At 33.5% G+C, this 26616-nt stretch overlaps 1 protein-coding gene across 1 annotated transcript in view; it reads left to right on the top strand.

Annotated features, from left to right (window-relative positions):
* The first annotated feature begins 11961 nt into the window (after positions 1-11961).
* The window catches only part of LOC145276737 (peptidyl-alpha-hydroxyglycine alpha-amidating lyase 2-like), a 117402-nt gene continuing 102747 nt past the window's right edge, over positions 11962-26616 (top strand). The window contains exon 1 of the mRNA XM_080127962.1: positions 11962-12377. Coding sequence (XP_079984088.1) covers positions 12261-12377 — 117 coding nt within the window. The 5' untranslated portion in view covers positions 11962-12260. The remainder of the gene's footprint in view (positions 12378-26616) is intronic.

Genomic DNA, 26616 nt, shown 5'->3' with positions numbered 1-26616 from the left:
CTCCTGGCAGAGATTTTCAATTAAGTTGAGGTCAGTTGATTGTCTTGGCCATCCTTATACCTATATTTCCTTGTCCCGAAATCATGTAGTAGTTGTCTTAGTTGTTGCTTGGGATCATACAGTAGAGCCTGGGAATAGGGCATTAAAAATCAGTAACAAAATACAATACAGTGTGTAATTCTCATGCATACTATCAAATGACATTATAAATAACACCGTAAGGCAGGGCAAATACCGTAACCAGGGTTCGGAAAAATATCGTAATCGACATCGTAATCTGTAAACTGTATTCTATGGTCACCGTATCCCGGGGTTCTACTGTAATTATAAGCCCGTGAGTTTAAATTTGAAACAAAGGGTACCGATGTTGTTCTGGTCTTGTGTAATAAATATCGGTACAACATCTAACTATTATGCTCTTATGTTAAATCTTTTTTTCAGTACTTTAGCACTCTGATGGAGTTTTCTCCCGCACTATAGTTATCTTGAAGGCATAGTTCGTTAAATGAAGGAGCCGAAATAAGTAGCGTACACCACGAGTCGTCTGTAATATCTAACGATGTATACGAAATACACTTTGCGTTAAGCATTGCAGATAAATAATTATCGATGAGTATAAGAAGGCTATAAAAATGCAGCGAACCGGCTGTTGAAGTGATGTGGTGCACGAACAAAAATATGCAAATGAACGAAGGTCCTGTAGGTATTTTGTTTATGTTCCTCTATCTATTTATTTTCCAAAACAATCACAAATGTCACTCAGTAAATATGGATTTACTGTTGGCAATAACCAGGATGATGGCAGTCTTCACTATTTCGAGATTACTATCTCTTTTTCAAAAGAAAAAAAAGATACCAAAAGAATGTCTTTAAATAAAATAGCAAATATCGTAAAGATGGAAACGAAACAAGACCTTCGTTTGTTTGACGGTTTGTTTATCGGTCACATCACTTCACCCCTGATTCTCTGCATGGATATAATCTTCTTACATTCCTCCATATATATATATATATATATATATATATATATATATATATGCATAATTTGTGAGAAGTATACACCGATCGATCAACATTTCAAAATTTACAAGTTTCGTCAGGACTCTAAGTGACTCTTATTGAGCACTTTTGGAGAAATATTGGTTTTTAGTTCATGTTAACTTACCCTAACTTAATTAATTAATATATATATATATATATATATATATATATTATATATATATATACATACATACATATATATATGTATATGCATATATATATACACATATATATACATATATATATATATATATATATATATATATATATATATATATATATAGAGAGAGAGAGAGAGAGAGAGAGAGAAAGAGAAAATAAAAAGGAACAAACCGTATTATGTGTTCATCAACGTTTCGTCTTTATTTTGAGACTTCCTCTGGATGAATGAGATTAAAAAACCAAAAAATATACCAGTACAAAATATTTGAAAATGTTTCACGTGCACAGTGTGACGCAGTTCTATTTCAGAGACACGGAAAAATGATGTTGGAAATTCAAAAATGGAGGGGAAGGGCTGGCGCTATAAAGAAAAGGAAAATTTAGTGACGTCATATAGTCGTTAATGTAATTTTAAAACTATGAACGGAAGTTTATATTCTTATTGGGAAAAAAGATATATCTGTTGAAATTCAAATATAAGTTTGTAACAGAAATGAAATGAGTGCTTTTTATGTAATTTATTGATTGAGATTATGTGTTAATTATTATAGGGGGTGTTGAATGGTGTGAGAAAGTTTACCTGTGTCCACAGTTAAATAATGTTCTTTTAATAAAGGTTTACTTATTAGTGGCGCTATGGTATAGAAACCTCCACGTTGTTTAATAGTGCTTGAAATTGCGATAAGCGCAGATTCAAGAAGTCTCCGGCGCGGTTTATTTGAAATAAATTTAACTACTTTTGCTTGTTTAAAGTCAAAGGTTTGGTTATGTTGCAATGAATGAGAGAATAATGCACTTAGAGAATTGCTATTTTTTATATCTCTTTTGTGTTCATTGAGTCTTTTTTCCAATTTACGCTGAGTTTCACCAACGTATTTATGATGGCAATTATGGCACGGAATAGTGTATATACCTCCATCGGAAACTGGTTTGTTATAGAGATGTTTCGTAGTTTTTAATATATGTCTTATGGTTAGTTATGTGGTTTGTACGATAGGAATTTTTAGTTTGTTTAGTGTGTTATAGATTATTGTATTATTGGTGTGTGCCATATCCAACGTCTTGACTCCACTACTAGGACCTATCAGCACCTCCCACATAAAGAACTCCGGAGATTTACTGAACAAAATAAAAAACATTAACGTACAAACCAAAACTATACACAGCTTAGATATAACATCATAATATACTAATGCCCCCTTTAAAAAATGCTTGAATTTACTCCTTAAACATTTTAAAAAATCTAACAATAGCTCACCTTTTCCTCCCGACACTCTTATAAAAACCATTAGACTTATAACTAACATGACTTACTTTCACTTCAATAACAATTTCTATAAACAAAATTTTGGTCTTCCTATGGGTAACCCTCTTAGTGGAGTATTAGCTTGCCTTATCTTAGAATTCCTAGAATCTGGTCCTTTCAAATTCAGATTACCTCCAAACACAGAGTATTTCAGATACATTGACGACATCTTAATTTTTCTTCCTGAAAATACGCGCATAAATATCATTAGAGGCAAATTAAACTCAGTCGAACCTTCCATAAAGTTTACCTATGAAACAGAAAACGATAACTCATTACCTTTTCTTGACATACTTATAATAAAATCCAATAATAAACTATCCTTCAAAGTTCACCGCAAAACTACACACAAAAACGATTACATACATTTCTATTCACACCATAACAATAAAATAAAAACAGGGATGATAATTGGTTTCTTCTTACACGCTTTCAGAATTTGCAGTCCTGAATATCTGGACGAAGAATTCAAATACCTTACAAACATTTTGAAAACCTTGCAATATCCGACATATTTCATATTGAATGCTAAGAGAAAAGCCACACAAATATTTTCCAGAATAAATAATAATAAAAAATCATACACACCAGACCTTTCTCTCATAAACATACATCTTCTTTTACCTACACACACCAATAATACAATAATCTATAACACACTAAACAAACTAAAAATTCCTATCGTACAAACCACATAACTAACCATAAGACATATATTAAAAACTACGAAACATCTCTATAACAAACCAGTTTCCGATGGAGGTATATACACTATTCCGTGCCATAATTGCCATCATAAATACGTTGGTGAAACTCAGCGTAAATTGGAAAAAAGACCCAATGAACACAAAAGAGATATAAAAAGTAGCAATTCTCTAAGTGCATTATTCTCTCATTCATTGCAACATAACCAAACCTTTGACTTTAAACAAGCAAAAGTAGTTAAATTTATTTCAAATAAACCGCGCCGGAGACTTCTTGAATCTGCGCTTATCGCAATTTCAAGCACTATTAAACAACGTGGAGGTTTCTATAACATAGCGCCACTAATAAGTAAACTTTTATTAAAAGAACATTATTTAACTGTGGACACAGATTAATTTTCTCACACCATTCAACACCCCCTATAATAATTAACACATAATCTCAATCAATAAATTACATAAAAAACACTCATTTCATTTCTGTTATTACAAACTTATATTTGAATTTCAACAGATATATCTTTTTTCCCAATAAGAATATAAACTTCCGTTCATAGTTTTAAAATTACATTAACGACTATATGACGTCACTAAAATTTCCTTTTCTTTAACAGCGCCAGCCCTTCCCCTCCATTTTTGAATTTCCAACATCATTTTTCCGTGTCTCTGAAATAGAACTGCGTCACACTGTGCACGCGAAACATTTTCAAATACTTTGTACTGGTATATTTTTTGGTTTCTTAATCTCATTCATCGAGAGGAAGTCTCGAAATAAAGACGAAACGTTGATGAACACATAATACGGTTTGTTCCTTTTTATTTTCTCTATTTTGTCGGAATACTATTTACATTATTTTCATCATATATATATATATATATATATATATATATATATATATATATATATATATATATATATATACGAAGTTGCTTTGTCGACCTAAAGAAAACAACACTACAGTTTTATTTTAAAACTTTTATTAAAAAACTCAATTTAGGTAACTTGATTATGTATCAGAGCTGACAACTATTCAATATAGATGCCTTCAGCCTCAATTACCGCCTCGATACAGGTCTGGAACTGGGAATATGCCTTTTCTACAAGCGCGGATGGCGGCAATCAGGCTGGCTTTGGTGTTGTTGTATGTCATATTAATGATGTTCTCGACCTATGAGTAAACGAAGTAGTCCAGCGAGTTCATGTCGGGAAAGGAGGGAGACCAATGAGAGAAGTGTACAAAGTCAAAGCCTGGGTCTCTGTGGACTTGTGAACCGGCGCCGAGTCCTGCTGCCACACCAAGAGTCTGCCAGTGGCCACCTAATTGCACCAGGGAGTCACCACATTCTTCAGCACATGCATGTACACCTTAGTGTTGATTTTCGTCGACTTCGAAGACGTGAGGTGGTGTGATGTGGCTCTCACTTTAAACCACACCATAGACCATAACCGTGACTACAAACTTCCTCGAGCTGTCCCCTCAAGCGTTGGACTGTCCGGATTTGCATTTTGAAGGTGCTGGCAATGGTCTCGTTTTCATAACTTGGTAGAGAGCATGAGTTGTACAGCGGCGCATCTCCGATCTCGCTCGTTGAACATTGTCAGATATGATAGAAGGTTCCTATCGTTCTTGGGATTTATACAGAACTAGACAACTAGTAAATATTCTGAAAAAAAAAAAAAAAAAAGAAACGGTTTTCATCAAATGGAAATGAAATCATGTCGTTTTTTCTAGGGCGACAAATTTATCATTCAACCCTGGGTATATACAAGGTGTCCGTAAAGTTACTATACAGTCTTACAAGTTACTATACAGACACCCTGTAATATATTAACAGTACAGTAAGTTTTCCAATATCGCTTCAAAATAAATTTGCGCTCTTCCAAAGTTAGCTTGCGTGGCATGCTTGATTAAATAAACCTGTAAAAAAAATAAATATTAACTATTAATACAAATATAATACAATAAAACAATAAGACTGTATAGTAACTTTACGGACACCCTGTATATATATATATATATATATATATATATATATATATATATATATATATATATATATATATATATATAATTATTTACTATAATAATTACATACCTACAGATACTAGTGTTTCATCCTTTAGGGAATCATTAGTGCAGGGTGTCACGATTAACACCGGTTGACCAATGCGAACCCGGCAACGAAATCATTTCTGACTCCATTAGCAAGGACAAAATCCATTCAGCCACTGTTAACCGCGAAAAATACTGTTGAAATTTAAACATTTAGTTTTAAATGTTTTTAATGTCTGTTAGAGTGATCTAATCATTATATGATGATCTGTGCATAAGAGCTAAACTGACCGACTTTAGTTCAACTGAAAGTGCTCAACGATAAGAAACGAGTTTCTTAAAGAGGCTGACATAATTATTTACTATAAATGCCTACAGACACTAGTGTTTCATCCTTTCAGGAAACATCAGTGCAGGGTGTCACGATTAACACCGGTCGATATATTCGAACCCGGCACCGAAGCCATTTGTGACTCCATTTACACACACACATATATATATATATATATATATATATATATATATATATATATATATATATATATATACACTCATGAGAAAAAAAAATGGGCCAAGAGTGAAAGAAGGAAGAAATCAATTTTTCAATATTTTTCCATGAATTTTTGTTAATTTTAACTGAAAATTTCTATTTTGCAGATCATTATTATTATAGCATATAATAATAAGTGGAAAAATGAATCCTAAAAATGGTAAGACCGTATCTGGGCGAGAATATATAAAAAAAACGAATTGCAGGATTGAGGCAGTCCAAAATGGTTTACAAGCAGATTTTTGATATTTTAAGAAAAGAAAATGTGAAAACATCTTTTTCTGTAGTGAAGCGAATTGGTCAAAGGTTCGAAGTCGAACACTTGTGAAAAGGGAAATCTGGATCTGGTCGCCCTAGAGCATCCACTTTGAAGGACGACCACAGTCTTAAATTAACTATTCTGAAGGATTGAAAGAAAACTTATGTTGACCATAGCAAAGAATTCAAAACAGGGGCTGGAAATTCTCTTTCTATATAACAATATCTAGACGAATAAAAGAAATGGGATTTTATTCTAAAAAGCGTGCAAAGAAGACATTTTTATCTAAGAAGAACATGAATGATAGGAAGAGAGTTTTCTCGTGTTATGGCAAGAAATATATAGACTAGTTCAGGAATTTTTTCTGGTCAGATGAATCAAGATTTTGTCTTGTGAGTGATGCTCCCGATGCTCCCGAACGGTGCAATCGAAGAACTGGAGAAAGATTTTCACCAAGTTGCATAAAAAACGACCTTTAAACACGGTAATGGAGGGATAATGGTATGAGGAACTTTTACTGCAGCAGGAGTTGGGGACTTATTAGACGTGAGAAGTCAATCAATGCAAAGGAATACATTCGAATATTAGAAACAGGGGTGTTACTATGTATACAGAAGCTGTGAATATCTCAGAACATTATTTTTCAACGTGATAATGGCCCTGCACACGCAGCTAAAGTTACAAAAAATAGTTTTCTGATAATTCAATTGATGCGATATTTTGGCCAGGTCAAAGCCCCGATTAAAACCCAATCGAGAATATTTGGTCCATAATATCTCGTGCATTGGATGGAAGAACCTTTTCGAACAATGACAAACTGTGGGAAGCTGTGCAAAGTAAATGGAATAACACCTCCTCTTCACCGTGTTTCACTTTGGTTGAGAGCATGTCTAAAAGGACTGATCTTTTAAAGAAATCAAAAGGGAATGCGATTCCATCTTAAGCATTTATTAAAGTAAATGCCTTGTTCTGTTTTATTAGTCTCGTTTACGTTTCTTTGTTCAATTTTTCTTTGTTCAATATAGCTTTTAATGTAATAAAATGTATAAAATTTGTTTGGCCTATATTTTGCTCACGAGTGTATATATATATATATATATATATATATATATATATATGTGTGTGTATATAATCATTATTCGCTTTTATTAGCATTCCCCTTATCAATTCAACCTCTCTCCCTCTGTCTGTCTTCTCTCTCTTTTTATCTCTTTTAATTACTCACCACGTTTGTATCCTCCCACCACTTGTCATGTTTCGGCCTTTATTAACGTTTTGTGACGTCATCAGGTATTCACGATAACAAGCAAGCACATTAGTGTTAGTGGTACACAAATGAAACCCCCTGTGATTCAAAATGTCTGCAATGCTTGCGGTGTAAAGAATTAACATGAAAGGCGAATATGAATCCATTAAAAATAAAGAAACGTTGCAATAAAAATGGATATCTAATTAATCACTGTATGGTAACCGACCCAGTTCATCTATAATATAAATCTCACCTGTCTGTTTAAATGTATGTATGTATGTATGTCAGGTCATGTTATATGCTACTGGTACCATGTAACCCAGTAGTACCTGCCTCATGGTCGGGTCACCGGCGACTAAACTGGTTCCCCTACCAGACTTGTTTGGTGAGGAGTGTGGCTAGTTTCCCTGAAGGATTAAAAACAGGACCTTCCAAAGGGCGAATAAACCCTTTTTCGGGGTCAACGGTCAACTAGCACCGTGTATATTTGTGTGTATGTATGTGTGTGTTGGTGTGGAGAGGGATCCCATAAGCCGTGGTGAAGACAACCTTTCTAAGAGAAGCAAATCTCTGATTTTAAAAACCATAAAGCGGGAGACCAGTACCCGCATTAAGCTGGTCAGCAGTTTAACTTGTTGCTGGCTATCTTGCTCTTGCTTGTTGTTGGATCTCAACATTTTGAACCAAGAGATAGACTTAGCTGTCGTACAAAGCTAAGACTCTGTAATATCATCTGTGTACGGTCCAGTGGCGATGGAAGTCATTTTGGGCTCATGGAATGAGTGTCTGAGAGAGTGGCCCTCGTCTGACAAGACGTTGCAATCATCATCATCATGTATGTACGTATGTATGTTTTTTACGCAGGGATCACCACTTATCAAGGCCCGGAGGCCACTTGAGGATAAGGGTTAATGGGTATACATCAGTCAATGTGATTATAGTGTACTAAACATTGTTTACTGGGAATTTTATAAATTAGATTGCTTCGGGAGACGGTTCATCAAGAACTTGTTTACATTGGACTTGGCAGGCAATCGGAAGAGAGTTCCAGAGGCGTGCAGTTCTAAGAAATCTACATTTAGGTTTAGGCACAGATAAAGAGTGTGGGAAATTATTGATAATGGTGTTGGCTAGACGAGTGTTTTTCGTGAAAGTTTGGCGAGAGGGGACAATAGAATGAAGCTCAGATGAGCACTTGCCAGGAAAATAATGATAAAGCAGAGACTCACAACGTCTCTTGTGTGGAAAAGAGGTTGAAGGGAAGAGAAAAGGACATCCCCACTAAGCTACGAAGTCTATTTGGAATTCTGTCAAGGCAAGATAAGCTGCTTCTAGCAGCTCCTGCCCAAATGTGGCAACAGTACTCCATCCTTGGACGTACCTGGCTTTTATATAGGTAGAGAATTGTATCAGGAGTGAGATATCTACTGAAGCGGTAGAAGGATGCAACCATTTTTCCAGCGACCTTGGCAACGGATTTTATATACGTGTTCCATTTCAGATCAGGAGTAAAGGTCAAGCTTTGTCAAAATATGAAACCTGCCCAAGACGAGAGCCATTTATTTAAATCGATGCCAGACTGGCATAAGAGCGTAGATGTATGTATGTATGTATGTATGTATGTATGTATGTCTGCCTAAAACTTTCGACTGAGGCAACGGATTTTCACGACATCGGTATAGTTCCAAAGGTCGATATTTCGGACAACAAATATCTAAAAATTGGGTAAAAACATTACTGCCTTCATCCACAACTTGGCACTTTTCTACAGGGAGGGGTCGCTTTTTTTCGCCGATATTTTCGAAAGTAATCCCCTCTTTTCGATAAACTAGACTTCTTCTTCTTATTATTATTATTATTATTATTAATGTTATTTTTATTCTGATCTTACTTTTCTTTTTTCCTCCTCCCTTCTTAATACTTTTCCTCATACTTATATTCATCATCATTATTGTTATTGTTGCAACCACTTGAAAAGATGTCACATGGAGGAAGAGCACTCTGGCCTACAAAATCACTGTGCAGCCCCATCAGGCTATTAGCAATAAGCTAAACCCTTATTGTCTTTCATCATCATCATCATCATCATCATCATCATCATCATCATCATCATCACCATCACCATCATCATCATCATCATCATCATCATCATCATCAAATTCTTCTTCTTCTTCTTCTTCTTCTTCTTCTTCTTCTTCTTCTTCGATTGTCATAGAAGAGCCAAACAATTCATAGCTAGATCCTGTTAACCTAATTTTCATTCAGTTCATTTTCCTTTTATCGAATTCTTGTTCATTCTGCATTTTTTTGTTTGTTTTCTGTCTAATCATCTATGACAACGACTCCCACTTTTAAATGGAATAATTTTCTTTTTTGCCACAATTAAGCACCAAACGTTCTTCTAATTACAACGACAAAAGAACGTCCTGACGTTCATTTAATCAGACCCATTCCCCCACCGTGTTTAAACATTACACAGGTAAGTTATTTAAAAACTGATAATAACCATAGTATTCCGATATTCGGAATAATAATAATAATAATAATAATAATAATAATAATAATAATAATAATAATATAAAGCTGAACGTCTGTGTGTGTGTCTAGTCACGAATAGGCTCCTATATGGTTGACTATTATAGAAAACTGATCCCATATAATGATAGAAGATGTATCGAGACACAGGAATGGGTATGTTTGATCTGGCACAATAATGATTCATTAAAATTGTGGGGTTTGCGTTCGCGCCTGGTCCACAAATTATGGAAATAAAAAATTTTAAATTAAAAAAAACGTTTACAAGTGTTTTTGATATAGATGTACATAAGAATACTTTGATAAGTATGTTTTAACTTAAATAGGGATAGTATAAATTGTGGGGTCTGCGTTCGCGCCTGGCCTCCATAGAATGGAAATAGGCACAAACTTTAATAAAGACTTTTCATATCTATCTGCGTAAGTATACTTTGATAATTAGGTTTCAGTTTGAAGAAATATGGTATGATAAAATTATGGGGTGTTCGTTCGCACCTGACCTCCATAGAATGGAAATATGTCACAAAATTTAAGAAGGTTTTTTAATATAGATCAACAGAACATTGTGATAAGTGTTTCAGTGTGAACATGTATGGTATAATAAATTATGGGGTTTATCTATTTTATTTTTACTTTTATCATATTTTGCTTTGGTTTTGATACCCCCAAATTCGAAACTATCTTTTACAACCCTTCCTTTTATTAACCTATCATACTTTCATAAATCAGAGTCCATTTTCTGTAGGCTGTTTTTGCACCCAGTCAACGACGGGTACTTTTGATAATAATAATAATAATAATAGTAATAATAATAATAATAATAATAATAATAATAATAATACCCCCTGCGCCAAAGAAAACTTAGTCGATTGTCATCACAAGGAGTCGAGAAGGGTCGGGGAGGATGGAAACATTGAGATGAGAGACAGCATTAACCATATGGGAAGATTTGTTGTCATCTGGACTCCAGGGAAAATCGCCGGTTGTTGTCAATGAGCAATCTCTTATGATGACCTGTGTGAGAACTCCTAGTGAGTGAGTGGATGATGATGATGCTGATGATGATGATGCTGATGATGATGATGATGATTATGATGATGATGATGATGATGATGATGCTGCTGATGATGATGATGATGCTGATGATGCTGATGATGATGCTGATGATGATGATGATGATGATGGTGACGACAACGACGACGACGACGACAAATAAATAATATTTTATTTAGAGAAGAGGTGTCATCATTTCTTTGATGATTTCTTTTATATCTGTGATCAGAGGCAGGGATTATTCTTGTTCTTGTATCCCATGGAATGGAGATAAAATATAATTAAAAGAAAAAAAAAAAAAAAAAGAAAACAAGAAAAAATTAAATGATTTTTGTTCTCTTTTCTTTCAGTTCTTCCACTATTTGTAATTTCAATTCCTTCATATTTTCGATGCTAATACGGAGTACGGACCGTGCTGAAATGCTAACGTTATTATTTAGAAACTCATTCTTGTCTTAGGGTGGGGAAGGCGTTTTGTAATTATTCTGTACTTTCACCTGACAATTTAGTAAGCACAAAATACCGTAAAAATTGCATTTAACATAAAAATAACCTCTCAGTCAATCTATCTATCTATCTACACACACACACACACACACACGCGCACACACACACACACACACACACACACACACACACACACACACACACACACATATATATATATATATATATATATATATATTTCACGGTCCGTATTATGTGTAAGTACCATATTTTCTTATCTCCTCCACCTTTCTCTTTTTGTTGGTTTCCGCATCTCCATCATCTACAAGCGATACAGCAGCTTCCAGTGCCACTAGTGCTACTCCTTCTGCAACAGTTCTTCTGATTAATGCTTTTGTTTTTGTGATTCTAAGTAGAAATAGGAGCAAAATTTCTAACATTTTCAAGAAAAAAAAAAATTGAAAAATAAATATGAGAAAAATAAAAATTACAAAATAAAAATTGATAACAAAAAATTAACTAATAGGTTAAAAAATAACAGCACTTCCCACATTCGACTTTTTTCCCTCCCCCTCAACCCCCACCCCACCCCTCTCGTTCGAGCTGAGTAGGTCTACGTGATACAACCCGAAGTCAGGGAAAGAGAGAGAGAGAGAGAGAGAGAGAGAGAGAGAGAGAGAGAGAGAGAGAGAGAGAGAGAGAGAGCAATAACCGTAGTAGCAGTGATCGAATAATTTAATCCACCCATGTGTGTGCGTATTTCGTTGGTTTGAAACGTACGAACGTGGAATTATCAGAACACGCCCGCACAAAACAGCTGGGTGATAGTTGCGCTCCTCATCAGCTAAGAGCTACGGAAGAGACGGATTTCTTCTTCATCTTCTTCGGATAACAATCGGAATGATGAAGCTTGTTTCGTTGTGTATATTTGTGTTGTTCACGGCTTACGGCTTTTGTTCACCGCGACATCGCCAACAAACATGGGAGAGCAATCTACCCCTCTACAACGAACCGCAAGTCAGTAATCTTTTGTCTCATTTTTTGTTATTGTTGCTTTATTTGCCAATTTGTTGCTTCCCCACCCACCCCCACTCATTTTTTCGGCGAAATAAACCAAGCCTCGACAACAGACGTACAAGTGCACATGCGCACTAAAATGCATGGCCACCTGAATGCGTTACATCCGCCCAATCTGCGCGATTATCGAGAAAAAGAAGTGCTAGTTTTTTTTTTTTTTTTATCTAGAATGCAACATAATTACGAAAACAAAAAAATAAAGAAAAAAAATTATCATGTACGTATCCGTTACGGAACGAAAATGTCATATTCCAAAAATCATGTAAATTGATCACGTAATCTTTGTTATAAATAGACAATCATTTTCTAATCATTTTTGCCGATTTTGATAGTGAATCGTAGGCATTACGAGTTTGATTTTGATCTAGGTAGTTCGAATTGAATTATCTTGCATTATTTATCAAACATGGTGGATCAAAACAACGTCCGCTTCGTCATAAAATTTGATTTTCTTGGGAGTGAAAAAAACCTACGTAATTTTTTGAATGTGACAATTGTTTTTTTTCCCCGTAAGGAGTACGTACATCACCAAAAAATAACTGTATTTTTGTTTTTAATAAGGTTGAATTCTGAACTTACACCAAAATGTTTTTTTTTTAACTTTAGTGTAACAGGCCTACGAAGTGCTATTTCGCACTAAACTATGGCATACATAAACGTGGGATTGCTTTTCTATTGATTATAACATGGTTGTCTTCAGATCCGATGTAAACAAAGACTTGTCATAAATCGCATCATAAGTAATCAAACCGCAGTTCATACTATTGGTCGATATTAATACTCCCATAGTGCTCCTCTCCTCATCTCTCGGCTGGCAACCATTTCCATCTCATTAACTCTTGTTTTCGAGTAGCACTTAGCTTTAATACGTAATGACCGAAGATGTTAGATAAATACTGTAAATACAGGAAATAAATAAAATAAATAAAATAAAATACTAAACCGAAGCGAAGCGTAACCGTAGCTCTTTGCGGTGATACGTATTGATCACAGGTAATAAATAAATAAATAAAATAATTAAAACAAATAAAATAAAATACTAAAAGGACGCATAACCGTCGGCAATATAATAAACGATCTTCAAACGTTTACAATTTTAAAAATCAGCATTGCAGTTATTTTTGGTTATTAAACAAAAGAAAAAACGGCGCCACTATTGTGTCAAAGAACCGTGTCATGTTACCAAAACAAACAGATACTATGACGATGGTCCGAAGTAGCAATGACGCTGCAGACGTGATATCATTCTGATATGTTCGTTGCTTTTTGTTTGTTTGTTTGTTTGTTTTTTTGTTTTTTTGTTTTGTTTTTCGAGAAGATGCAAGGTAAATAGGCAATAAAGACAGATACAACGTAACTAGTCGACCATGACACTTAGTCGTCAGTTTATAATCCACCTCCAAGTGAATCGCAAAGTCGGAATCCAAATCGCCGACTCCATTATTAAAGAACATATTTATTTTTGCATCATCTTTCTCGAAAATGGCACATATGTTGACGAACAGTGCGAAAACTATTAGACGCTTTGTTGCAATGTGTGCATGGAATGTAATATAGTTGGTTGTATTCACATCTCTCTCTCTCTCTCTCTCTCTCTCTCTATATATATATATATATATATATATATAAATATATATATATATATATATATATATATATATATATATATATATATATATATGCTGGGCTTAACAGAGCTGAGAGAGAGAGAGAAAAGATAAAATAACAAGAAACATGAAAAGAAACTGGAATCTTAAGATCTCCACCATTCCAATAATTATAGGAGCAACCAGACTTATGAAAAAGAATTTCAAAAACTACTTGTCGAATATACCCGGTGAACCAGGTGCAAGAGAAATACAAACAATTGCACTCAAAGGAACGGTTAGGATTTCAAAAAGATCTCGTGTTTGGAGTGATTGAAATCGTGAGTGAATGTCTGGCATCCGGTAGGATGCCGCATCCCCATAAAAACAAAACAATTAGAAAATAGGAGAGAAATATTTATTTATATATATACATATGCAAGATAACTAGATTGCATATATATATATATATATATATATATATATATATATATATACATATTATTTATATCATATATATATATATATATATATATATATATATATATATATATATATATGATGAAAATGATGGAAATAATATTCCGACAAAATAGAGAAAATAAAAAGGAACAAACCGTATTATGTGTTCATCAACGTTTCGTCTTTATGACGAAACGTTGATGAACACATAATACGGTTTGTTCCTTTTTATTCTCTCTCTCTCTCTCTCTCTCTCTCTCTCTCTCTCTCTCTATATATATATATATATATATATATATATATATATATATATATATATATATATATATAATATTTCCGAATGTAAGATGATGTATAATATTTTCTACAATTAAACAACGCCGGAGCTCAAACAAACTATGAAAGCCGAAGACCGGAAGTCGAAGACTCGAGTTTCGCTCTTATTTGGCGTCATTAGTTGAACATATCCAAACTCGAGATTCGAAACCTAAATCACTTGCATGCGAGACGAGTACCCTGTCACCTGAGTTATCCCGCCACACACAAAAAAATCTATAAGTTAACACATGTCAAGGAACCTGCAGCAAAGTCCAACTATGGAATATACCTACTTCTTCTCACAAGAGGTGTAGTCATTTAGCCACTAAGAACTCAGTGTACTCGTCTTGTATTAAATTGACTCGAGTTTCGAATCCCGACGTTCACCGTTCAACTGATGAACCCAAACGAGGGCGAAACTCGAATCTTGGACTTCTGATATGCGGATTTTATGACTTATGTGAGCTGCGGCGTTGTTTAATTGTGCAAATAATTATATATGTGTATGTGTGTGTGTGTGTGTGTGTGTGTGTAAGCATGTATTTATTTATTAATAAATACATGCTTACACACACACATACACATACACACGCACACACACACATATATATATATATATATATATATATATATATATATATATATATATATATATATATATATATACTAGTAGTTGCTCGGGATTGAATGAGGTTCACGAAATGGTCCACACTCTCATCAATTTATTGTCATCGAAATCGGTGAAATCGACCAGTTTTAATCAAATTCATTGATTGCTCGAGTTAAGGTGACTTAGTCCACATTACAGTACAGTCACAATGCACTGTAGAGAACCTAGTGTTGATTTTGTAATTTTATCTGTAAATAATTGCTGCATTTCAAGTTTAAAATGCACAGGTCAAGTATCCTGGTTCAATTGTGCTCTAAATAAGATCCTTCATTTCGAACACGCCCATTATCTTAGATAATTGTTAAAGTTATGAAATTATTTTTACATAGTCACTTAAACGTATAAAATCAAGTATCATGGTTCAATTGTGCTCCAAAAAGAAGCATTCATTTTGAACGCACACTTGTCTTATAAAAGAATCTACTGTTTGTCTTATTTCTTCTTGTGTAGTGATAAAACTTCTCAAACGCACTTGTTAGGTGTTATAAAAGCGTTAATGTTAGTTGAAATCGGACTCCCTTCTTTCATCGACTTTTAAAAAATTATTTTCGATACTAATGAGATTCGGATAGAATATCTACGCAAAAACACTTCCAGACACATCAGGTAACTTCGTGTGAATTTTTTAAAAATCGGCCCAGTCGTTTCCGAGTTCATATGGCTGGAACGAACACACATAGACAAAGTTCCTTTTATATAATTCTAGATAGATAGAATATATATATATATATATATATATATATATATATATATATATATATATATATATATATATATATATATATATATACTAGCAGGCCGCCCGGCATTGCCCGGTTATACATTACATTTAAATATGATATTTTGATTAATGCAGGTTTCGTATTTATCATTATATTTATATTGGATCCAATATATAGCAATGATTTAAAAAGTAAAAAAAAAAAAAAAATGACTCGTGCGCCACCACCGAGAATCGAAACCAAAATGTTTAGCTAACGATTTACTTTTTCCTTTGACGTTACTGTCTAAGCTATGAAGACATGTTTGCTGCAAGGCTAAAAATTAAAACATGAACCAATACCTATTACGTTACGCATGCATATTCGTAATGACGTCGTTCGACCTTCACCTGGCAAATTCCATTTTTAAATTTTCACATTTTTGCACTGATTTTCTTGGGCTTTTAGTCCAAATATAAAGTTTCGCATGGGTTTGAATAACCTATATAATCAGTTTCATGTCTTAGACCACAAACTCACAGAGGAGTTTGGTAGGCAAAATATTTTAAACAAACATATATACACATACATGAATACGTATATATAGAAAGAGGTTTGTGTTTACTATAACCTTTTTACGCAAATATTATGCAAGTATAAATCATGTAAAATATTTGCATGAATATAATTACACGTAATAGTTAACTAAAGGTGGTCATCACATAAGAAAACCGAAAAAACTAATAGGGAATTAATTAAAATGAATGTTTAAAATAATATGCAAATTAGCTAGATCTTTTGCAGATGAATGCAATTCCACGACCAAACATTTATATCTTTTTTTAAATAAGTAGAAAAAAGGGGTTTTGATATGAATATCAATACACAAAAGAAACTCACATTTATAGGAGTATAGATAGCTAGGCGTATAAAACACGAGTAGCTCATATTAGCATTTCTGTTTATGCTGCGTATGTTATTTATTATTTGTTTGCTTTGTGTGAGAGGATATGGAGATTTTAATGTATACAGGTTCACACTTATGTATACATATGGCCAAAGAAATCTTAGATACACGACTGTGTAGATATTTGAGATTAAAAATTGTATATTATTGTTGTAAAGCTTTACATTATACTGAGTACCTTTGACTTTTTGTTTTATTTTACTTCAGTCGAAGTTCTCCGAAATCAAGGGGCCCACTACCTGGGGCTAACACTTGAACTCTGTATGAGATGCATAGATATTCGAATGTTCCATTAAACTTTTTCATCTCTCAAACACTGAATAAAGAAATTTAGAACATAATTTCCCTCTTCCCAATTAACCATTTTCATACGTTGTAGCATATCTTTCATCTTGATCTTTTGGTCTTACTGGATTCCAGGATAAGAATTTATCTAGTCTGGTGGAGTATCCAGCTTCGCGCTATTACTTGAGGTAGCATCACTTAGAGAAGGTGACCATTCCCCGTAAAAGCTAGTGTGAGTTAGCAATAGTGAGGAGATCTTATTTGGGTTATTAATACTATGTTATTAATATTATGTTATTAATATTATGTTATTAATACTATGTTATTTTGAATATTTAATTTACTTGTAGAGAAAAGTATCCTTTTGCTATGTTGTTCTGTCAAACCCATGTACAAAGAGAGGCCGTAGATACTCGAGGATAGTAGACATTAAAGTTCTCTCTCCATATTGTTTAACATATGTTAGAACAACAATAACCATATTGTTTAACATATGTTAGAACAACAATAACAAGAGCAACAACAATAATAGTTAGTTATGGTAGACCATCCATGTGGATGACGACGTCTTCTTCTTCATTTTAAAGATTTAAATTTTTTTTTATTAATTGACTCTGTGACTCCGTTAATGACTGTGAAGCTCGATGCGTGACCTACATTGCTTTGCACAAGTAGAGCACAAGAAGACAGGAGTTGATTTTTGATTGTGTGTGCGACGCTCCATAGCTGTTCGCTCAAGCTTGTTGTTGAAAAAAAAAACCATCCCGCTATCACATATGGAGCACCAAATGTCTCTGTCTGTTGCTAAAGTCTCCAAAAGATTGAAGGGGATATTGCAGCGCTTGAGGTTGGAAGTCTACCTTGCGTTTCTTCGGGCTGTCGACTTTTCATCGGCCCTGAGTAAGCTGACCGAAGAGAACACTTTGAGGTAACCAGTTTGAGGGCATCCTGATGACGTGGCCCAACCTTCGGATCAGGACTGACTCTAGAGAGACAATTCTATCCTGCGAATCTCTAAATAGGACACCTTGTGCTACCATCATCATCAACAACAACAACAACAACAACAACAACAACAACAATAATAATAATAATAATAATAATAATAATAATAATAATAAATTTTTAGAGTATAATTAATTAATTCTATCAATTCATCTTTCTAAAACCAATGAAAAGATTTTTCCTCTGTGTACCTAATTAAATTAATTTCGATGAATTGAGTATCGTTTCCATTGCGATGGTACTGCTTCGCTGCATATTACAACATCCTCACATTGAAGTCAACAACATTATCAACAAATCGAGTGTAATTAATCAAACTGTGTCCATTGTATTAATCATTGTCAATCCTCTCATATTATTGTTCATAATACAATTGACATTCTCATTAACCCTTAAAATTAATTATATATATATATAAAAGTGAAAGTGTATTTGTGTGTGTGTGTCCTTGTACATTTCCATACGCAATAACTCTGTCGATTTTAAGTCTACAGACTCGAAATTTGATATACAGGGTACTGAGATTTGGGAAAATCGATGTGAGTGGATTTCGGCCAGACATTTGGCTATTAAGGGGTCAAACTTCAACGATTTGACTTTTCAGAACTCTACCAAAATCCTCCGACAATTTTGGGTACAAGCACTTGAAATTTTAGATATAGGTACCTTGGACATGGATCTAACTTAATAACTTGATTTGATCCCAAAACAATAAATGTTAAGGTGTCATAATAGGGGTAAAATAAAAAAAAATTGACCGTTTTTAGTTTTTTTTTTTTTTTTGCTCAGCATACACATCCAAACACCCGGGCAACACCGGGCTGAAATACTAGTATATCTATAAAAGTGAACGTATCTGTGTGTCTGTGTGCCTGTGTATCTGTGTGCCTGTCTGTGTGTCTGTTTACATTTCCCTACGCAATAACTCTGTCAATTTTAAGTCTACAGACTCGAAATTTGATATACAGAGTACTGAGATATGGGAAAATCTTTGTGATCGGTTTTCGGCCAGAAATTTGTCTGTTAAGAGGTCAAAATTCAACGATTTGACCTTTGAGAACTCTACCAAGCTCCTCCGACAATTTTGGGTCTAAAACCTTGAAATTTTATATATAGGTTCCTTGGACATGCATCTAACTTAATAACTTAATCCGAGCCAAAATAATAAATTTTAGGAGTTATAGTAAGGATAAAATTAAAAAAAATTGACCGTTTTTTTTTTTGCTCAGCATATACCTCCAAACTCCCGGGCAACACCGGGCTGAAATGCTAGTATATATATATATATATATATATATATATATATATATATATATATATATATATATATAATTGTAGGTTTCTATTTTTAAAAAATAGAGTAACCAATGAAATATAACGAGGTTAATACAAGAGTGCTCAATAATGAAGTAGCGAAAGTTACATTTTCAATTTGTCTTTACATCAGCAGTAATTTGTTGCTACACAGTCATGAGCATGTTTCGGTCTTTTAGTGTTTAGTAACTAGAGACCTCTTAAGGCAACAGACGCTTATTTGAATTCAGCTTTCATAAATAAACGTTTGTTGCCTGAAGAGATCTCTAGTTACTAAACATTAAAAGACCGAAACATGCATATATATATATATATATATATATATATATATATATATATATATATATATATATATATATATATATATATGTATATATATATATATATAAGGCACGTTGTCTGCATGTCTGCGTGTGTCTGTGTTCGTCCCCTATGGATTCCGAAACGGTCGGGCCCATTATTTTTTTTTAACTTTTATAAATGTACTTTATGTGTCTGGGAAATTTCTTAGATAGGTTTTGTATTTAAAAAAGTCCCATTAAAAAAGGACATTCCGATTTTCCCAAAGTTGGCGCCCTTATACAGCGTGCATTTAAGTTTTATCACCACACAAGCGAATGGGCCCGGCGTATAAAATTAACAGAGGGTTCTTTAATAAAACAGAGACGCGATCTGCGTAAAACACAACTGAATTATGATACTTGACTTTAGTATTTTAAACTTTTAATTTAGGACGTTATATAAAAATAATTTGAAAAAGAACAACAGCAAGTTCTTTACAGACATGTGAAGCTTTCTCCCGGTGCACCACGGTAGGCCCCCGACTAGAACAGGCAATCAATCGATTTGACTGAAAAAGTATTGGACGTGTGGAATTAATTGATCCTCATTAAATCCCGGATTACGTCGGGTCTCTCTGCTTATATATATATATATATATATATATATATATATATATATATTCAGCCACTCTGATGAATCTTAGATGACGAAACACGTGCCAATGGATAATTATATTTTAAAAACAATATATATACCGCCCCATATGTGGGTGTACCAAATTGGTTAAAAGGAAAATTATTCCCAACTCGCATTTAGGTAAAAATGCACTTTCGTAAATAATTGAATTCATTCAAAACGTATCGCAAAAACAAAAACAAACAACATCTCTCTCTCTCTCTCTCTCTCTCTCTCTCTCTATATATATATATATATATATATATATATATATATATATGCATTCATTATATATATATATATACATATATATATATACACATATATACATATATATATACATATATATACATATATATATATACATACATATATATACACACACATATATATATACATACATATATATAAAAATATATACATATATATATATATATGTATATATATATGTATGTATATATATATATATATATATATATGTATATATATATATATATGTATATATATATATGTGTGTGTATATATATGTATGTATGTATATATATATATATATATATATATATATATATATATATATATATATATATCGTTATTTTCTGTTTTGATTTGTTGGTTTCTTCTTTAAATTTGATTGGATAGAAATACTACGGGAATCGTGAATTATTAATCGTTTTCTTTAGAAAATACTTTTCCTTTGTCACTCCCCATTATGCGATAACATATGGTGGATTTTATATGCACTCATTTTTATACGCATGCGCACTCCCAATACGGAAGGAGACGTACATCTTTAAGGAAAAGGCGTTTCAATTTATCGTAAATAAACTCGTGTAATGCAGTTTGTGTACATAAACACATTAAGATATAAAGTTAACATAAACGCGTACCAAGATATTGAGATCAACATGTATAGTTCTTAAGAAAGAAAAGAGCATTCTCAACCGTTAATTATTGTTAACATACACATTAGCATTTTTTACGTCGTAGTTTTTGCTTATATGATAATGCGTGAGGAGCCAACTAATAACCATACGGTCTTATTTCACACGTATATATGCACACCAAGTAATAGGTATTCAAGAGAGAAAACTAAATTTAACGATGTTATAAAGGGTGCTCAATAAAATATTAGCAAGATATATTTTTATTAATATAAAAAAATTTACAAGGTTGCGACACTGGACATGCTAACGTTTCGGACAGATGGTTGGTTCAAAACACAAATCCTCGGAAGGCGGATTAAAAAAAGTTATATATATATATATATATATATATATATATTTATAAATGAAAGATGAGGAATAAAATCAACAGAGCAATAAAGAAAAGTAAAGAAATTAAGAAAATAAACCGCTTTACGCCATGGCATTTCGATGCTAAATGCTTCTCATCAGAAAAGGAGAACAGCGAGAATTTTACAAAATACAAATATAGAAAAACTGGCTAAATGACATTTAAAAATGAAATGAGAATGACGGAATATGATAATATGGTAAAAAATAATAAAAAAATATGTACTTTTTGTTTACCTTTACTGTTTTACTGTTATTGTTCTGATGAGCAATATATATATATATATATATATATATATATATATATATATATATATATATATATGCCGGTTTTAAAAATTTTCAAACGATATAATGTTTGAAATTGTCGACCGGACATGGAAACAATTGTAACGTAAAATGAAATACACTTTTTGTTGCCATCAACACCTTTTTTGAAGTCTTGATTTTGCTTACAGAGTGTATATATATATAACTTGAATTACCATTAGCATATAAGCGACGCTCTTTGTGTAAACAAATCGAGCGGAGGTATTTCAGACGATATCAAAACATCGTTAAACTCACTACTCGTTCAAGCAGCCGCCAATAGCATAATGGTTAGGAGCCTTGACTGCCGTACAAACGGTCGGGTTTCAATCCTGGCTTGAGGTAGTTGCCTGTCTAGCCGCACTGATGAGCTGCGAAACAGTACTGTACGTGGATGACTATATATATATATATATATATATATATATATATATATATATATTACTTTTATTTCTCATCTTTCATTCAATGCATTTGTTTGCTATGCAAGTGTTCGATATTTGTCGTTCGAATAGGATTTTAAAAACGATACCAATCTCGTGAACATGTGTCGTCTCGGTCGGAAGTTTTAGGCAGGCATACATACATACATACATACATTTTAACAGATAGGTGAGATTTATATTATAGACTAACCTGGTTTCCAGGCATTGCCCGAGTGTCAAAAAAAAAAAGTTGTAGTAGGAAGGCAGGCTCGAACCCGTACCGGGAAGTAGGAAAAACATGTGAAAAAAAAGCAAAAAAAAGAAAGTGACGTTTTTTCCGTTTCGCTCATCGCCAAACCGGAAGTGACGAATGTTTAAGTTAAGGCTAGTCAATCGAAAAGAGGGGATGGCTTTCAAAAATATCGGCGAAAACATCGACCACTCCCTGTAGAAAAGTGCCCAGTTGAAGGTTAAGGAATTAATGTTTTTAGCCAAGTTTTCGATATTTGTCCTCCGAAGGGTCGACCTTCAAAACGATACCGATCACGTGAAAATGCGTCGCCGCTATCGAAGTTTTAGGCATACATACATACATGCATACATACATACATTTAAACAGACAGATGAGATTTATATTATAGATTATTGTTTTATAAATAGGACTATCGATTATCAACGCGATGGTTGTAGGTTCAGTCTGCGGCTAAGGAAAGGTGCTAGTCGAGATGTGTTGGGATCCAGATGGTTGGTTGTATTTGTTTTGCGGCATATCAACATTTTTCAGGTTATTGAATGCCGAATTATTTTGAAGATTTTTTTTTAATAGAATATATTTTTTTTCAAGTCGGTTTCTATTTAACCCACAGTTGGGACCCTAGCAGGTACTACCACTCCGGATCAGAGTGGACCTGGAAGCAATGGCGATTAAAGTGTAGCTCCACACTTCCCAAAGCCCGCAAGCTGGAGCCTCACCATCAGATATAGTTTAAGGTCACATATCCAGGATATATATATATATATATATATATATATATATATATATATACACACACACACACACACACACACACATATATATATATATATATATGTTATTTGTTTTTGTTTTTGCGATACGTTTTGAATGAATTCAATTATTTTCGAAAGTGCATTTTAACCTAAATGCGAGTTGGGAATAATTTTCCCTTTAACCAATTTGGTACCCCCACATGGGGAGCGGTATATATATAATTTTTAAAATATAATTATCCACTGACACGTGTTTCGTCATCTTCGTTCATCTCGCTAGATTCAGCCACTCTGATGAATCGTAGACGACGAAACATGTGTCAGTGGATAATTATATTTTAAAAATAATATATATATATATATATATATATATATACATAGTTCGGCGTATAAGGCGACCGTCAGATAAAATGCGGTACAAAATTGGAGCAAATTTGAATAAATTCATCATATATCGGTTGTATAAGACGATTGTTAAATCACGAAACGTATTTTTTATCCTAGGCTAGAGATTGCAACACCCGGTATCTTATGAAATATTGTTTTTTTTAAAGATAATTTTTAACTTTAAGGGTCGTCTTATACGCCGATATATCTACCGAGTGTTGCAATCTCTAGCCTAGGCTAAACAAAGATGGTCTCATAATTTGGCCGTCGTCTTATACAACCGATATATGATAAATGTCTTAAAATTTGCTCCAATTTTGTACCTCGTCTTATCTGACGGTTGCCTTATACGCCGAAATATATGCACGTATTCTTGTACGTACTACGTGGTACTCGTCGTATTGAATATATTAAAAGATAATATTCATTGCAAGTTAGTTGTTTTTCGTCCTCATCAAATGTATAACTGCATTGGTTCGTTCATAAAGTTAAATCAATTTTGTATAAAGGTAGATTTAAGTCATTTATTTGTGATCTGTTTCTCCCACCCTCTCTTCGCCTCTCTTTTCCTTATTCCTTCTCCATGCGTGTATGGGTGTGCATGCAACTCCCGCCATATGTTGTGACATGATGGATGGTTTGTCCGTTAAAATATTCAGAATCAGAAATATGTACATATCACGTGCCTATATGTGAACACATTATCTCGCTTATTCGTATAATTAATAATTTCTCCGAAGACGGACAGTTTAAATAAAACTAAACTTTTGTCTGTTAAAAATGGCAAAAGTTATAGCCCGTTGACTTGGAATGAGTGCTTTATGCGAAATTGATGGTTGAATATGATTAAATGTGTGCTAATTTAAGCATTGAATCCGAATCCCGATTAGAAACGGTACTAAAACTATGCAGGTTTTACCGGCTTACCCCAAGGGGAGAAAGTTCCATGGGGGTGTTAAATTTATATGCGGTCCCCAGCCTCATGTATATCCCCGTTAGGGGAGATGACGACGTTAGGTTTTTGCAACTCTTGTAGGATAGTGTCGACGTCATTTTACATAAAGCGCCTGAAATTTGTCACCCATCTGGTACTGACTAGACTCAATGTTGCTTAACTTCAGTGATCTAACGAGAACAACGTTATTATGCCATATTAATCCCTATTAATCCCTAACTGCATCTTATCATAGCAAAGATTCATAAAATAATTTAACCAGATCCGTCAAGTAACTTCCGAGAAAACTTCTAGGTAAATGTGGTATTTTGGTGACTAATCTCTATTAATCACTTTCTGCACATCGAACGGATAACATAATACTTAGTTCGTTGCACCATATCATAGCAAAGGTCTATACAAAATTTCAGCCAAATCGGCCCGTTACGTTTTGGAAAAAATTAGAACAGACGTACATGTTATAATCTGCATGGGTGTAGTATCGTGGTAATATGCCCCACAGACAAGCAGCTATTAGAAACAGGTTTTGTTAATGGACACTCCGCTAGGTACATTGAAGAAAAGAAAGGAAACAATTTTTATTCGTTGTGATATAAAAGCTGAGTACTTGTTTGATGATCCGCAAGAAAAACACATTTATTGTAACCAATCAACAGATTAAGTTCAGATTTATTCGATTAATGACAAACAGTATTAATCTCTAATCCCCTTTTAATCCCACACCTGACACATTATTTTCAAGCATTAAAATAATCTGATGATAATAAAACCATATTTCTTCAATAATGCGAGTTGTTCCAAATGTCTTAAGCACATTTTCACATTGAAGATCTCGGGAAATATTAAAACTAAATATATTATGTAAATAGTAAAACTAAATATATTATATAAATATTAAAACTATATATATTAAATATATAAAAACACAGCTGGTATATTCAGAAATTTTGTAATTTCATGTTTTTTGTGGAATGTTCAAGGATGTTCAATGTGAGCTCCATTAGTCACACGACACACATCAGGACGGTAGTCTGATTCTTGACAAACGTGTCCCAGCATTGCGTTGTCAATGGTTGCAACAGATTCTGTTATTCGGGCCTTCAACTCATCCATATCTCTTGCAATAGGAGGCAAATAAACCAGTCCTTTTCCAAATTCGCACACAAAAAAAAAATGTAGAGTGTGAGATCTGAAGAAATCGAAATGCACGTTAAACAACTGTCCGTGGTTCGGTCTTTGCGAATTAAAAAAAAAACGCCCTTTCTGGTTGAGTGAACGCCATTACTGGATGTGAAAAGAAATAACAAAAAAAACAAAAAAAAAAACAATAAAAAAAAAACAATAACAAAATTACAAAAAAATTAATGCATTTAGATTTAAATTTGCACCACTTTTATCTTACTACCATTTAAGCAGATATGAGGACTTGAAATGTGCACAAAGCTTTTGGAACAACCTGTATTGCTACACATGCGAAATAATCACTCTGAGATACCGGTCCTTGCTAGATAATTGAAACAACGTTTTGTCGGGCCATT

This window comes from Euprymna scolopes, chromosome 5, assembly GCF_053919585.1.
Source record: "Euprymna scolopes isolate OS-2025 chromosome 5, ASM5391958v1, whole genome shotgun sequence".
Taxonomy (NCBI): domain Eukaryota; kingdom Metazoa; phylum Mollusca; class Cephalopoda; order Sepiida; family Sepiolidae; genus Euprymna; species Euprymna scolopes.
This window is presented reverse-complemented; position numbering and strand designations above follow the sequence as displayed.